At 44.3% G+C, this 16,015-nt stretch overlaps 1 protein-coding gene across 2 annotated transcripts in view; it reads left to right on the top strand.

Annotated features, from left to right (window-relative positions):
* The first annotated feature begins 2,440 nt into the window (after nt 1–2,440).
* rbm6 (RNA binding motif protein 6) overlaps nt 2,441–16,015 on the top strand; it is a 31,317-nt gene continuing 17,742 nt past the window's right edge. The window contains exons 1-11 of one of the 2 annotated variants that reach the window (XM_083771972.1): nt 2,441–2,517; nt 3,933–4,001; nt 4,210–5,716; nt 5,833–5,922; nt 6,065–6,134; nt 7,669–7,742; nt 10,579–10,653; nt 11,135–11,492; nt 13,213–13,370; nt 15,269–15,369; nt 15,467–15,536. In XM_083771972.1, coding sequence (XP_083628098.1) covers nt 3,955–4,001; nt 4,210–5,716; nt 5,833–5,922; nt 6,065–6,134; nt 7,669–7,742; nt 10,579–10,653; nt 11,135–11,492; nt 13,213–13,370; nt 15,269–15,369; nt 15,467–15,536 — 2,550 coding nt within the window. In that variant the 5' untranslated portion in view covers nt 2,441–2,517; nt 3,933–3,954. The remainder of the gene's footprint in view (nt 2,518–3,932; nt 4,002–4,209; nt 5,717–5,832; nt 5,923–6,064; nt 6,135–7,668; nt 7,743–10,578; nt 10,654–11,134; nt 11,493–13,212; nt 13,371–15,268; nt 15,370–15,466; nt 15,537–16,015) is intronic. The other variant, XM_083771971.1, reaches the window with a different exon arrangement.

The following is a 16,015-nucleotide window of genomic DNA, read 5'->3' as shown; positions in this document are numbered from 1 at the left end:
GTTGCCTCGCGGAGCCGTCTTTTGTCCAGTGTCCATTCTGGGTCCGGAAACGGTACTTTTTGTCAGCCTTGACCCCAGTAGAAGGTCTGCTGCTGTGAATTTTACACCTCTCCCGCTTAGCGGAGAGTGGGGTGCGGTACAGGACATCTCCCCGAACGCGTGGGTATGTCCAGATAGTTGCCTCGCGGAGCCGTCTTCTGTCCAGTGTCCATTCTGGGTCCGGAAACGGTACTTTTTGTCAGCCTTGACCCCAGTAGAAGGTCTGCTGCTGTGAATTTTACACCTCTCCCGCTTAGCGGAGAGTGTGGTGTGGTAGAGGACATCTCCCCGAACGTGTGGGTATGTCCAGATAGTTGCCTCGCGGAGGCCTCTTTGTCCAGTGTCCATTCTGGGTCCGGAAACGGTACTTTTTGTCAGCATTGACCCCAGTAGAAGGTCTGCTGCTGTGAATTTTACACCTCTCCCGCTTAGCGGAGAGTGGGGTGTGGTACAGGACATCTCCCCGAACGCGTGGGTATGTCCAGATAGTTGCCTCGCGGAGCCGTCTTTTGTCCAGTGTCCATTCTGGGTCCGGAAACGGTACTTTTTGTCAGCCTTGACCCCAGTAGAAGGTCTGCTGCTGTGAATTTTACACCTCTCCCGCTTAGCGGAGAGTGTGGTGTGGTAGAGGACATCTCCCCGAACGTGTGGGTATGTCCAGATAGTTGCCTCGCGGAGGCCTCTTTGTCCAGTGTCCATTCTGGGTCCGGAAACGGTACTTTTTGTCAGCATTGACCCCAGTAGAAGGTCTGCTGCTGTGAATTTTACACCTCTCCCGCTTAGCGGAGAGTGTGGTGTGGTAGAGGACATCTCCCCGAACGTGTGGGTATGTCCAGATAGTTGCCTCGCGGAGGCCTCTTTGTCCAGTGTCCATTCTGGGTCCGGAAACGGTACTTTTTTCAGCGTTGACCACAGTAGAAGGTCTGCTGCTGTGAATTTTACACCTCTCCCGCTTAGCGGAGAGTGGGGTGTGGTACAGGACATCTCCCCGAACGCGTGGGTATGTCCAGATAGTTGCCTCGCGGAGCCGTCTTTTGTCCAGTGTCCATTCTGGGTCCGGAAACGGTACTTTTTGTCAGCCTTGGCCCTTGACCCCAGTAGAAGGTCTGCTGCTGTGAATTTTACACCTCTCCCACTTAGCGGAGAGTGGGGTGTGGTATAGGACATCTCCCCGAACGCGTGGGTATGTCCAGATAGTTGCCTCGCGGAGGCCTCTTTGTCCAGTGTCCATTCTGGGTCCGGAAACGGTACTTTTTGTCAGCATTGACCCCAGTAGAAGGTCTGCTGCTGTGAATTTTACACCTCTCCCGCTTAGCGGAGAGTGGGGTGTGGTACAGGACATCTCCCCGAACGCGTGGGTATGTCCAGATAGTTGCCTCGCGGAGCCGTCTTTTGTCCAGTGTCCATTCTGGGTCCGGAAACGGTACTTTTTGTCAGCCTTGACCCCAGTAGAAGGTCTGCTGCTGTGAATTTTACACCTCTCCCGCTTAGCGGAGAGTGTGGTGTGGTAGAGGACATCTCCCCGAACGTGTGGGTATGTCCAGATAGTTGCCTCGCGGAGGCCTCTTTGTCCAGTGTCCATTCTGGGTCCGGAAACGGTACTTTTTGTCAGCATTGACCCCAGTAGAAGGTCTGCTGCTGTGAATTTTACACCTCTCCCGCTTAGCGGAGAGTGTGGTGTGGTAGAGGACATCTCCCCGAACGTGTGGGTATGTCCAGATAGTTGCCTCGCGGAGGCCTCTTTGTCCAGTGTCCATTCTGGGTCCGGAAACGGTACTTTTTTCAGCGTTGACCACAGTAGAAGGTCTGCTGCTGTGAATTTTACACCTCTCCCGCTTAGCGGAGAGTGGGGTGTGGTACAGGACATCTCCCCGAACGCGTGGGTATGTCCAGATAGTTGCCTCGCGGAGCCGTCTTTTGTCCAGTGTCCATTCTGGGTCCGGAAACGGTACTTTTTGTCAGCCTTGGCCCTTGACCCCAGTAGAAGGTCTGCTGCTGTGAATTTTACACCTCTCCCGCTTAGCGGAGAGTGGGGTGTGGTATAGGACATCTCCCCGAACGCGTGGGTATGTCCAGATAGTTGCCTTGCGGAGCCGTCTTTTGTCCAGTGTCCACTTTATAAAGTCCATGCACTCCAGTGAATAGCATTTATCCATTTAGATAACTTTATTATTATTATTATAAGGATTTAATTACTTATTCTTACACAGAAACATAATGTGTGTCTTATAGCATCATATAGCATCATTTAAATGCTTAATTTGTAGTTTTAATGTGCAAATTAAACTTTTTTTCAATACTCTAGAGGGTACTCTTATTTTGAAGAGATCGTCCACCGGAAGTCTTAAATTAGCTCACTAGATTAGCTCACTAGACGCTGCCCAGACAGTCAGAGCGTACTAGGAGACAGACAGGCTGTATCGGATCCTGATAAGACTGAAATCCCTTCATCCTCCATAGTGGACTATATATATAAAGGTTAGTATTTCAATATATATCGCACTGCCAGCTTGTTTAAAAAATATATGATACGAGATAATGATGATATTAGTTATTTTGACGCACGTTTCAGGTCGTTTTCTTAACCCTCTCCACCTAGCATTAGCTTCTAAGCTAATGTGGCTAAGCTAAGCGCGTCACCTTTTCCCCCCACAATGGCCTTGATAGAGGCGGTAATACATTAATTCACGTTACTCCAATAGCGCTATAATGTCTCCTGAATTAAACTGGATGGACAATCATAGCCACAATTCACCTGCATTTGCTTTTTTAAGGTCTCTAGGACGGGTTAGATTATTGTCAATATCAATCAATAGGCCGGGACGCCGGGTAGGCTAACGTTAGCCTGCAGTGTTAAAGCCTCATTATAATAATAATACCGTAATACCACGGGCGGCGCTTGCAAAAATAGACGCGCAAGCTAAGGCTTTTTGATTGATTGATTGAAATATTTATTAACAGTTTGCAGAATTTACAGTACCTTTCAAGCACAAACTCAATACAAAGACTGTTAACTGTGAGTGGACGACCCGATTAAGCATTACACTTGTTTACAACAGGGTCCACATTGTTCAATTCATCAAAACATTTGGAGACATACAAATAGACACTTTCTATGTAGTTAAACAAAGAACAGAACAGGAATTCGTCATAGAAGGCTCATACTACAATGGTACTTCAGTAGCCAAAATATAGCTGTGTGAGCTTGTAGATTTGAGCTATTTTAGTTTTTCACATTTATATTTGAAAAATCTAGTCTGATGTTGAATTATCCCATTCTGACCTGAGATCAGATTCATACGAGGTTTCCACTGGACACACACTGGTCTGATTAACACATTCTGACCTGAGATCAGATTCATACGAGGTTTCCACTGGACACACTGGTCTGATTAACCCATTCTGACCTGAGATCAGATTCATACGAGGTTTCCACTGGACACACACTGGTCTGATTAACCCATTCTGACCTGAGATCAGATTCATACGAGGTTTCCACTGGACACACACTGGTCTGATGAACCCATTCTGACCTGAGATCAGATTCTAAAAATATCAGTCGCTCTTTGATTTTTCAAAAATAGCAGACCTACAAGCTCATGCTACAAGCTATGAGCTTGTAGATCTGCTATTCTTCAATAGCTAAAGCACAACATGATGCTAACACCAAAATGGGTTCCCGTTAAGAATGGGTTATATTGTAAGACAGTCATCATACTGTATGTTCAGGAAAGCATAATTATGTTCCATTTAAATTATTGTATGGTATAACATACAGTCGGTGGCTGTTTCTTGGTCAAAAGGCCATATTTTAAGTTTTCTGTTCCGGTTTGGTAAATTAACAATTATGCTGTAAAAATGATACATGCTTCTGAATTAAACTTTGCCACCAGATAAGACACGTTCTGGAGGAAAATGTGGGATGGACCTGGACAAAGATCGCGAGGGGGCCCACCCTTTCGGTAAGCAGACAGAACTGTACTGATGGTGATTCGTGTTACTGAACTCAACATTTGTACATAAGGACTTATATTTGTTCATATTAGTAACTGTGATAATTGCTTAAGTTAAGTAATTGCACTTTGAGTTCAATGCTTGTTTATGTTGCCTATTTCATGGTCTGTGTTTCTTTGCCAAAGCTTAACTTCAAAGTATAAATGTTTGTTCTAGTGGTGACCACCGTGGAGAGATGTTTGCAGGCCGCGATGGTCCCATGCCTGATTTTAGAGGTAGAGATGGGATGAACATGGGTCCCAGGCCTCTAGATGGACCACCCATGGACATGAGGAGGGGTGATGGTCCCCCCATGGACATGATGAGGGGTGATGGTCCCCCCATGGACATGAGGAGGGGTGATGGTCCCCCCATGAGAGGACGTGACATGGAACAACGGGATATGCGAGATAGAGATCAAAACAGAGAGTTCTTCAGATCTGATGAAGAGCGAGACTTGAGTCTTAGGAGGCAATATGAGATGTCAATCAGAGACAAGCTGATGACGGCACCTGACTTCATGGGCCCCGGCAGGAACTCGGCAGACATGGAAGACAGGGGTATGCCACAGAGGGAGCCAATGAACCGGTTAATGGACATGAGAGACAGAGAGATGCATCGCTACGATAAGAAAGACATGGATGGGAGGAGAGGATTTCCCTCGGAACCAATGGGAAGAAATGATGGGTTTAGGGACATGCGTGATAGGCCTCCAATGGGCAGGGATGACATTGATGGCTGTGATATGGACATGCCTTCACGTGAGAGGAGGATGATGGACTTTGATAGAAGAGGTGGCCCACCGTTTAATGCAAGAGGAGGATTTGATTCCGATATGGACTTCAGAAATCGCCCTGGGCCTGAATTCAGAGATAGGGACCGGTCTCCCATAAGGTTCGGAAACGACGATCGTCCCCCGATGGAAAGGGGGAGACCAGGCTTCAGAGGTGCAGAAGGCGCACACAGAGACAGAGAGTTCCAGCATTCAACCGATAGCCCCCCAATCGACCACTACAGAAGTGGTGAAGAGATGACCCTCGCAGAGGAATGGAAGAACCGTCGCAAGGAGAAACCCCCCTTGACAAATATGTTGAAAGGTATGATGGATCAAAATGTACCTCCAAGCTTTGGCAGAGAGAGCATTCTTGGAGCCCCGCCACCATTCAGTGACAGGGAAAGGGAAAGGCAGCCTACAGAGTTCCCTGGGAAAGATGCTGGCTTCCCCCATGATCAGTTTGCTGCCAGGGATCTGCCATCAGTTGGCCTCAAAGCTCCACTCGACCTGCCATTCCCAGAAATGGGTCTTCCAGGTTTGCTTGGTAGAGCGCCCGAAAGTAAACTTTGGCTTGGAGAAAGGGATCCCAAGCAGATTCAAAACGATGGAAGGCCCCCTTACCATCAAGATAAGAATGAAAAAAATCAGGGACCTCCAAGTGAAGGCTTCAAAGGGCTTAAGGCTATAGTGCATGATCAGCGACCTGATAGGGCTAAGGTCGCTGCTGAACCCGAGTTCCAAAGTGGCAGTGCTACAGAAGGGAGAGACCAGGACTACAGGGACATTGATTATAGAACAGGGTCTGTGAGATCTTTTGATTACAAACACGAACCCTTTCAAGCACCAGAGAAAGTCCTGAAAGAATCCAAACCTTTCCCACTACCGAAATTTAGTGATTCTGGTTCACAGGTAAGTTTAATTTCCCCCTCTGGTTTGTTAAAGATGTTTGTGAACATTTCTTAGGAACCTCTTGTGATTTCTTTCATGCTTGATAACTGTTATTTGATTACAAATGTCCATGAAAGGATCAAGATTACAGGAGTGCATCTGTGGAGGACAAAGTTTCCAATACAATATCCATAATTGGCATTCCAAAGACTGCTACAATGGAGCAGGTAAGAATGAAGAGTGAGAAACGATCCATGTTTTAGGTTAGGCCATTCAAAATGTTCTTGTCTTGATTTGAATGAGTAGTTTTGGTCGACTGCCATGAGTCTTTATATTTTTCTTTTTTTCTTTTTTACTTTTCTTCACCAGATTCTTGGTGCCTTTGCTGTTCGTGATGGCGTTCCAATGCAGGGGATGAAAATAAAAAGTGTTGTACCAGGTGAGAAAAAAGTTGCTTTGTGGAACTGTTTAGGGCAATCGATCGCCCTTATACCCTACGATATATTTCGCTATTACGACATTCGAAACTTCGCACTCTTCTCTTCTCGAGCTTCTTTGTTGCCTTTGGTTTTCTGGGTCTTGATGAAATCACGCTGTAAGAGAGAGAATGTTCTGTTTTCAGACGACCTAGCCTAGGGATATCAACAGTCCAAGAGGACATATCTGCCTTGGAGAGTTATATTTTTGTTTGTTCTGTGACAACTGACAGACTCGCCGGGTCCTTCAGAGGTGTATAGTCCATTCTCTTTTCTTTTATCCAACTCTCAGTGTTGACCTCATCGACAACATGCCTGGAACAGAGATGGTTTTGTTCATGCTGTGCTTAGAACTCAAGTTGTTCATGTCACTGATGGATTGTTGGTACACATGTCAATATGATGTCAAACCCCTTTGTCAAAATTATTACCACAAACATTCCAGAAGCCATAGGTATTTGATTAAACTGTTTATTTAACATTAGATGAGTTCTCTACTCTTCTTATGCAAATCGTCATATCCCCTGTTCGGGGATATGACATACCCGATCTCCCCTTCGCTCTCTCTCTCCCCCCGTCTCTCTCTCGGCTCCCCTCTATGTCCCCCTGCTCTCTACTCCCTACTCCCTCCCCCTACCACTCTCCCCCTTCACTTATTTTGGCTCATGTGGCAAACCCGTTATGTGAGGCTCAGCCAATCGCAGCGCAGAATGACATACCTTCCAGCCAATCGCAGCGTGCAATATCTGTGGACGCGTTCGGTCCACACATTTCGTCCTCACATTTTGGGGACGTAATATCTGGAATTATTAGTTTTTTTGGGCCAAAGTTTGCCTTGTTCTAGACCCCTGAATCACTATTATTTACTTGCTTTTGCTCATCCCGACGTTTTCAAATTGTGTCGTGCAATTCAGAGGTCTGGTGTTGCCTTTGTCAACGGCTTCTAACAGGTCGGAGAAACATCAATCCAATCGGTACCTTTGCCATTGGGACTACGTTTTTGCTATACACTGACTGGCTAAATGGGCTTGCTACAGAGTGTCCAGATATGTCGGTCAATACTGATTCACCCGGCCACCCCCTCCCCAAATAAAAGAATAGGGAAAACAGAATTTCGGACAGAATACTGTGGTAAAGAAATGGCCATTCCGTCTGAATGTGAATATCAGACCGTAATAATCTCCATATATGCAGCTTGCATGTTCTGCTAACATGCAGCCTTTAAGTCGGTCTTGGGATATCTTACTTTAAACTTAAAGACATAGATAGCTTTAACACATCCTGTCAAACAAATGTCAATGTACTGAAGGCAGGAGAAGAAATAAGTATGAAATGTACCATGTAAAAAAAAAAAAAGGTATGCGTGTCAATGTTGACACTACAGAAATGCTGACTGTTACATCGATGTGTTCACGAACTACTGTTTTTTTACTGGGTGACTGTCCTTACAGGCATTGACTAACAAAAACCCATCTGTATTTCAAATGCTGTCCCCAGGTTACAGCTACGATACGGCCTATGTGGAGTTTTTAAACCTCGATGACGCAGTCCACTTCATGGAGTCGAACAAGGTGGCCCATTCTCGTCACTCTACGAAGGCTGTCTCTCCCACCAGGATTACGGGGGTTGACAGGGCTTTTCAGAGGAAGCGGGCGGGAGGGGGATGTGGGGTTTGGGGTGAAGCTGTTATTAGGCTTGGGCGGTATCTGTTTATTCATACCTTCATATCACCAGGTATACGGTATCCGACGATATTTTTGTAAAAAAAACCCGAAAAAATGAAACGCTGCCGGTGATAGTCTTTGTAGCATGTATGACATTGTCTAATCTAGTCTGATATCCGTGATATGCCTACTTAGACGAGGCTTGCCAACACATCAGTTGGCTGAACGCACTAGATGTGTGTGGGTTGTGGTGACAGACAGGCAGTTTAATAAAATCATGTGGCTAATAAGCTGCTTTTGTAGTTGAAAGAAGTCACGTTAAGGTAAAGTTATATATGGCATAGGTGTCTGTATTTTTGATAGCATTAAATCATTCCGTGGGGATTTCTTGGTACCCTGCCTGGTTTTACCGTACCGCCCAAGCCTATGATTATGATTACTGGGCCTGCATTAACTTTGGGGGTGGAGATAACTAACTTGACATTCACGGTCGCAGTATTTTGAAAGTAAACAGTTCGCACACCGTCTTTTACTAAAGTAATTCAGTTACTTGTCTAGTAATCCAGGATAGTACCTCATGTTACTTGGCTAGCATCTAAGATGAGGTTTAAAGATGCAATGTTTTACTTTTCTCCTGGAAGACACAGATCTCACAGATCTTATCGCACCCTTATGTCTATCTTTTAACCTTTGTACTGAAGGAATCGGAATGAATTTAATCCGAAAAGGACACACTTCAAACATTGTATTACGTCCTCACCTCCAGCTCAGAAGTTGGTCACTTTGTCCCACTGATGGTGTATTATAACAAAAAGGTAATTCCGGGACACTTCATGTGTTGTGACGTGGTGTTCGTTCTGTACAGGACAAGAGCATTTTTTAACTCTGCACCACATTGGAAATATTGCTATGCTGTTTGCTTCTTTTTCTGTGGTCACAAGCTTTGAAGAAGTTCTGTGGTCTTGGGAATACCTGCAAATTGCAATAGTTTAGTTTCTGGTGCCTCCTCACTGTTGCACACTCAGTTTAGGTTGTAATTGCAAACCTGCTTGTTTTATCTACATTACGAGCTGAGATGACCATTTTTATAGTACTAGGAGAACACTTGTGTAGTGCTTGTGTTGATAGGTTGATACTTGATAGAAGTTTGGTACTATTTGTCTTGATTGTGCATCCTCAAGCCTCTTCAGAGAGGCTTGGTCTGATTCAGTCCTTTAATATGGAAAGATTCTTGGCCTATTCACGCTCTTTTGCTGGTCTGTGACCTCTTCTTGAACAACGTATACCCTCTGCGTAGTAATCTCGACTACGTGGGCCATTTGTCACAAGATATTCAGCTTTCACTGGCATGCTTTGTACGTTTCTAACTTCTGGAGTTTTCATCTTGATATAATGGAAGCGCTCTTCAATCAAGTTTTTTTTTTTTTATATTTTTTTTTTTCAGTATTTGTGTATAGTACACTACGTGAAATTTGTCCTGTGCATTTACCCATCCTAGCTATTAGGAGCAGTGGCTGTCATTAATATGGCACCCTTATGTTGCTCAGGGACACATAGACTGGGCGGGTGAACGGGTGACTTTCAGACTCGGCTACGGTCCAGGAGAACTCTGCGTCTATAGTTTTATTTTGGGGATTAGTCTATCAGATGTTCATTGGGATGACCTCGGGGATTTGATGACTATGCAGATGCTGCATTTAGCACTGCGCTTTCCATTGGTAGAGGTTCACTGCAAATTATGCCATCGATGGTGTTTACTCTGCAAACTGAGAGCTCAACATAAATATTAAGATGCCACCATCAGCTGAAACCGCAATTTAGTTTTTATTTAATTCCATTACGATATTCGATTAAAAGCCATTTGGTAGGTGGTAAGCTATAGGGAACGTTTTCGTTGGTGATTTGTGCTAATTTCCAAATGCATTTATAGATGCATAGCTGGATGTGTTCTCCATCCCCCCCCTTGGCTTCTTGCAAACTGATGTCTGAAAACGAGTGCTGTGGAGGTTTAATATTTCTGATTCTGAGGAGGTTTTATGTTTTCTGATTACTTTTGTTTTGCGTTTGGTTACTCTTTTTATTTTATTTTTTTTTAGATTTGTTTTTGGCTTTTCTGCCTTTTATTGATAGTTTCAACTTTCAAGTGGAGATAGACAGGGAAGGGGGAGCGAGAGAAGGGGAAAGAGCCTATATGTGGCATGCGCCTCGACCACTAGGCCATCGGGTGCTTCTGTGTTTGGTAATCTTTGACATGGACCATTTTAGGCATAAGCTAGTTGGTTCCTAGTCACACAATGTGAATTTGTCACTTTTGTCTGTCAAGTATATTAACATGTACTTGGAAACGGTCTTTGAAGCAACTCGTTATGCTTTTGGAATAAGATGTAGTTTAGTATTCTCAACATTACCACAGTAGTTGCCATGGTTTGCTTCAGTTTGCAGTCCTTATTGACTGTTGTTTCTTTATTTCCTAATGGCAACTCTTATCATTTTGGTAGTCATATCAGAGATATGTAATATTTCATTTCCTTACAAGGAGTTTACCGTAGTATGTCCTCGCAACTCTGTCCTTTTTGTGCACAGTGCACACACAAACCTGGCTGTCCTGGTCACCCTCAACACTGAGGTAGAAGGCTGTACCTGCCACAGTGCATGTTGGGAGTCATTTGACATGTTATATAGATGTCAGTCAGTATTGATACAGTATTGTTGATGCACTGACTGTGGCTGTTTTTACTTTCAGGGCTCCCTCAAGGTTGGTGCTAAAACTGCCTCCATGAAATACGTCCAGCCAGTCAAGAGTGAGAGAGATCTGCATGTGAGTGACCCTGTTTTATCTCTACCATCATTGCATTAATACGCTTTACTACAGTGATTGGCAAAGTGGGGTTTCTTGAGGGGGTTTCAGGAAGGGTCCCCAGCAAAATGAGGAACAATTGAACCACTTTAACTTTCTTTAACCCTATTTGGTACTGATCTACAAGATTACAATGTGTCAAATTGTGGTGCGTTGTGAACTCACACTCACTCGGCAATTAGCAATGTTAAAATTTTAAAATGTATATACCGGTATATTGTTTTTTTTGGGAGGGGGGGGGGGGGGTTAGGTCAAAATCTGTAAATGAAAAAGAAAAAAGAACAAATGTTCTTATGCGTGTCCCTGGCGCGAAATCTTTCAGATGATTTGCAGTATGATTTGCAGCCAAATACATATCAATTTGGGGGTTCCCCTTGACACACTGTTTTACTGTATGTCATGAATTTCAATTCTCGATCTTTATCCTTTTTATATAATTCAGGAGTCCCTTCCCCAAAGACCTACAATACCCCAAGTTCTCCAGGAGGCCCTGCTGCCCGGTCCAGGTGAGCTCTTGTTGGACAGTTCAAAGAACACCGTGAACGGCTCCCAGCAGCAGCAGCAGGCCGCCACAGAGCCTCTGGAGCCTCTGGCGCCCTGGCAGAGGAACTGTGACCTCACTCCAGAGGCCTGGCAGCAGCAGGTGGACCGGCAGCTCAAACGGCAGGACGCCGAGCTGCAGTCTGAGTCCTGGGCCGGACGCACCGCGCCGCGCCACGGCCCGCCCCCCCACGGTGACCCCAACGCGCCGCGCCACGGCCCACCCCCCCACGGAGACCCCATCTTCAAAGAGAGCAAGAGTGAGTTTAATTTCTGACCTGAGATCAGATTCATACGAGGTTTATCCACTGGACACACACTGGGTCTGATTAACCCCATTCTGACCTGAGATCAGATTCTAAAAAATGTCAGTCGTTCTTACGAGCTTGTAGGTCTGCTATTTTTAAATAGCTAAAGCATGACATGATGCTAACACCAAAATGGGTTCCCGTTCAGAATGGGTTAACCCATTTTGACTTGAGATCAGATTCTAAAAAAAAATCTGTTTGAAAATGACAGTTTTCTGAAAAAGCTATGTTTCTATGTCAGTCGTTCTTCGATTTTTCAAAGATAGCAGACCTACAAGCTCGTAGCGCGCCACTCGGTGGCGCGCTATGAGCTTGTAGATCTGCTATTTTTCAATAGCTAAAGCATAACATAATGCTAACACCAAAAGGGGTTCCCGCCCAAAATGGGTTAAACCACTTTCAACCTGGCATCCCTATTTTGGGCATATCGTTGGTGAAAACACTTGATAATGTCCCTGTGTTGGGGCATGTCATTATAGGCCAAAACCTTAGGAAACACTTGATAATGTCCCTGTGTTGGGGCATGTCATTATAGGCCAAAACCTTAGGAAACACTTGATAATGTCCCTGTGTTGGGGCATGTCATTATAGGCCAAAACCTTAGGAAACACTTGATAATGTCCCTGTGTTGGGGCATGTCATTATAGGTGAAAACACTTGATAATGTCCCTGTGTTGGGGCATTATAGGCCAAAACCTTAGGAAATATCCCTATTTTTGGTCATTTATCTAGACTAACATTTTCAAAAATAGCGCATCCGCAAGCTCTCAACGCTTTGAGCTTGTAGAGATTGGCCATTTTTCAACATTTTTGAGTAGGGTCTAAGTGGTTAAAGGACAACTTTAGTTTTTTTCAACCAAGGTTCATGTTTTAGGTTGTTATCAGAGAAAGTAAAAGATGAGTGTTATTTTTTTTTCATTTGCTTTCTTTCATTTTAGGGGCATTCGAGCATGGGGATAAATATGTATTTCTTTACAAAATCTTATGCTGATTTATTTATTTATTATTTACTATAGTCCTAATAAACCCCAGGAAATTACATCTGGCCACAGAAGATCACAGGATCTACTGAATGTGAAGGTAGCCTACTGGGGGAAGGCTTATACTGTGTGTATAGGCTCAATATGTCAGTTTGTCACATTCAGTAGATCCTGTGATCTTTTGTGGTCAGATGTAATTTCTTGGGGTTTATTAGGACTATAGTAAAAAAAAAAAAAAGAAATCGCCATAATATTTTGTAAAAAAAATACATATTTAGCCCCATGCTCGAATGCCCCCGCCCCCTGTCAAAAAGAGCTAAAATCCCTAAAACTAAAGAAAGCAGCAAATGAAAGGAAATGAACACTCACCTTTTAGTTTCTCTAATAACAACCTAAAACATGAACCTTGGTTGAAAAAAACTAAAGTTGTCCTTTAACATGTTGCTGTTTTCAATCAATCTGTGTGCTTGTAGATCTGCTATTTTCACTGCGCAACACCAGCGTTTGACCTGTGTACATGAAGAGCATAATAGGCCTGTTTTTTGAGGATGCTTGCCTATAACATGCCTATAACATGCCTATAACATGCCTATAACATGCCCAATAACATGCCTATAACATGCCTATAACATGCCCAAAATAGGGACTGGTACAAGAGGGCTTAAGTCAACTTTTACGTCATTACTTAACAGCAATGATACTAAAGAACGTGAAGCCCACCACCACAGTGGAGACCATCCTCAAAGCCCTGGACCCCTTTGCATATCTGGACGAGAGGAACGTTCGCCTGGTCAAGGGCAAGACACCCGGCGCCAAATGCTTCTGCTTCGTAGACATGGACTCCCACGAGGTATTGCACACGACACTAACGCTGATACTCAAAAGGATCATGCATGCTGTGATTCCCCCCCCTAAAACATGAGCATCAGATTTGATTCTTCAAAAGAAGTGTACAGAAAGTGTTAAAATCATTTTATGTGGCCACAACCACCAAGTTCATAAAAGGGTAAGACCACTTTTTTTGAGGTTTGGGTTGTGTAGTTACTTTGCCATGATGCAACTCCAAATGTGGACAAGAAATAAAACATTACTGCTCCAGTGATTAGAAATTGATAATTCAAAATATGCTCCTCATTGACTTACATTGTAGCTAAAACAGCTCTCAAAGTCACTCTTTTAGTACGTAAACAAACACAAAGTTGATTCAGACAATATAGAGCATCACCAAAACTCATGTGGTTTTATTTTTTCATAAAAATGTTATCTTCCTGTTGATTTGTCCATTTTATTGGGAAGAAAACCCGGACTGGATCCTTGGATCCGGATCCACGGATCCTTCAAATAGTAAAATCAACAGGAATCTAAATTTTTTATGGAAAAATAAAACCACATGAGTTTTGGTGTCTGAATCAACTTTGTTTGTGTTTGTTTACGTACTAAAAGAGTGACTTTGAGAGCTGTTTTAGCTACAATGTAAGTCAATGAGGAGCATATTTTGAATTATCAATTTCTAATCACTGGAGCAGTAATGTTTTATTTCTTGTCCACATTTGGAGTTGCATCATGGCAAAGTAACTACACAACCCAAACCTCAAAAAAAGTGGTCTTACCCTTTAAGTATACCTGGTTTTCACCTTAGCACTACCCACCTGAATTTAAGCTTATTAGGGGTCAGGGTTATGATGATGTCACAAAAAGTGGTGTAATTCGATTGGGCCTTTTGACTCGAAAGCTTTCAGCTTTCAGGAAGAAACCAAAAATACACAGGGAAGACATATTTGAATATTATTATAACCACACCTGGGGGTCTATTTGAGTAATGTTAACTCCATAGACGCATACAAAACAGAAAAAGTATAAAAACCAAGGCACTGGGGCACGGTGGCACAGTTGGTAGTGCTGTCGCCTCACAGCTAGAAGGTCCTGGGTTCGATTCCCGCTCGGGACGCTGTGGGTGCTGGCGGCGTGTTTCCTCCTCCACGTCATCAGTGCCCATACCCGAAGGCGGGGTTGGCGAAAGGCCCTTTCTGTGTGGAGTTTGCATGTTCTCCCCGTGTCCCCTAGGGTAGGTACCCTCACATGTTCTCCCCGTGTCCCCTAGGGTAGGTACCCTCACATGTTTTCCCCGTGTCCCCTAGGGTAGGTACCCTCACATGTTCTCCCCGTGTCCCCTAGGGTAGGTACCCTCACATGTTCTCCCCGTGTCCCCTAGGGTAGGAACCTTCACAAAAAACATGCAGTAATCCTGGTCTCTATACTGCCTCCCCCTGGCCAGCCGGGGCACCTGATGGAGGGGAAAGGAACTGGTTGGAATAACGTGTTCCTTCCACGCGCTACGTCCAACCAGGGAAACTCCCCCCTGTCAGGTGTAAAGGAGCAACTTGGACACTCAGGCATGAAGGAAGCATGAGTTCAAGTCCGTTGCTCTCCCCTTGTCCCCCATATATGGGGACTAGGTTGGTCTCCCCTTGTCCCCCATATATGGGGACTAGGTTGGTCTCCCCTTGTCTCCCATATATGGGGACTAGGTTGGTCTCCCCTTGTCCCCCATATATGGGGACTAGGTTGGTCTCCCCTTGTCCCCCATATATGGGGACTAGGTTGGTGGAGGGTGTGTAGAGCCCAGGATCACATTAGATAATTGACACAGGGGTGAAAAATGGGTTACAAAATCGTGGGATAAAAAATATATAAAAAAAAAGAACCACGGCACTGCATCTTTAATTTGTTATTTATATTGTTTTGTAGCAAGTGGTGCGTCTGGTTGAGCTGCTCACCAAACCACGCCCCCTCAACGTCGACGGTGTCAGAGTTTATGCTGAGGTTGCCAAACCACTAAAGAACCAAAAGTGAGTATTCGGCTTGGAATATTGTCGTAAAATAATTTCCGGTAATGTAAATCATCACAAGTCATTCACAAGTGATGCATTTCCTTTCTTATTCAAGCATCAAGAGAGAATCGGACAAACCATTCACGTCTATTCTGGGGTACCCACCAGACGCCAATATGATGGAGGTAGGTCTGAGGCCCTTTTGTTCCACTTTTGTAATAGAGCACCGAAGTCCTGACGTAACTCGCTCATCCCTTCGATTCCCCTGGTTCGCGGAAGTAATTTCTCTATGGAGAATAACATGGGGTGATCTTAATATCGTCTACTATAAGCGTTGTGGTCCAAAAATAAACAAGCTGTCTCGGCGTTATTGTCGGGAAGGTGTCTCTGTATCGTTTGCAACAGTCAGTCACTCATATATGATACAGTCTGCTTCTAGCGAAAATCTAACTAATTCAGCAGCAGTAACATTAGCGTTTTCTCTCAGTCAGTTGATTCTTCATATCCATATGAGTGAAGCGGCCGGGGTGACATGTTTATTTTTCAAACACAGTTGCCATTGAGGCGATCTAAAATCGCCTCAATGGGGATTTCAATGCAACTAAACAAATACATGAACCTGGGGACTGACGCCCTCTACTGGAAGTGACGTCAGACTTCGGTG

Source organism: Protomyctophum parallelum, assembly GCF_964188405.1.
Source record: "Protomyctophum parallelum genome assembly, chromosome: 8".
Taxonomy (NCBI): Eukaryota; Metazoa; Chordata; class Actinopteri; order Myctophiformes; family Myctophidae; genus Protomyctophum; species Protomyctophum parallelum.
This window is presented reverse-complemented; position numbering and strand designations above follow the sequence as displayed.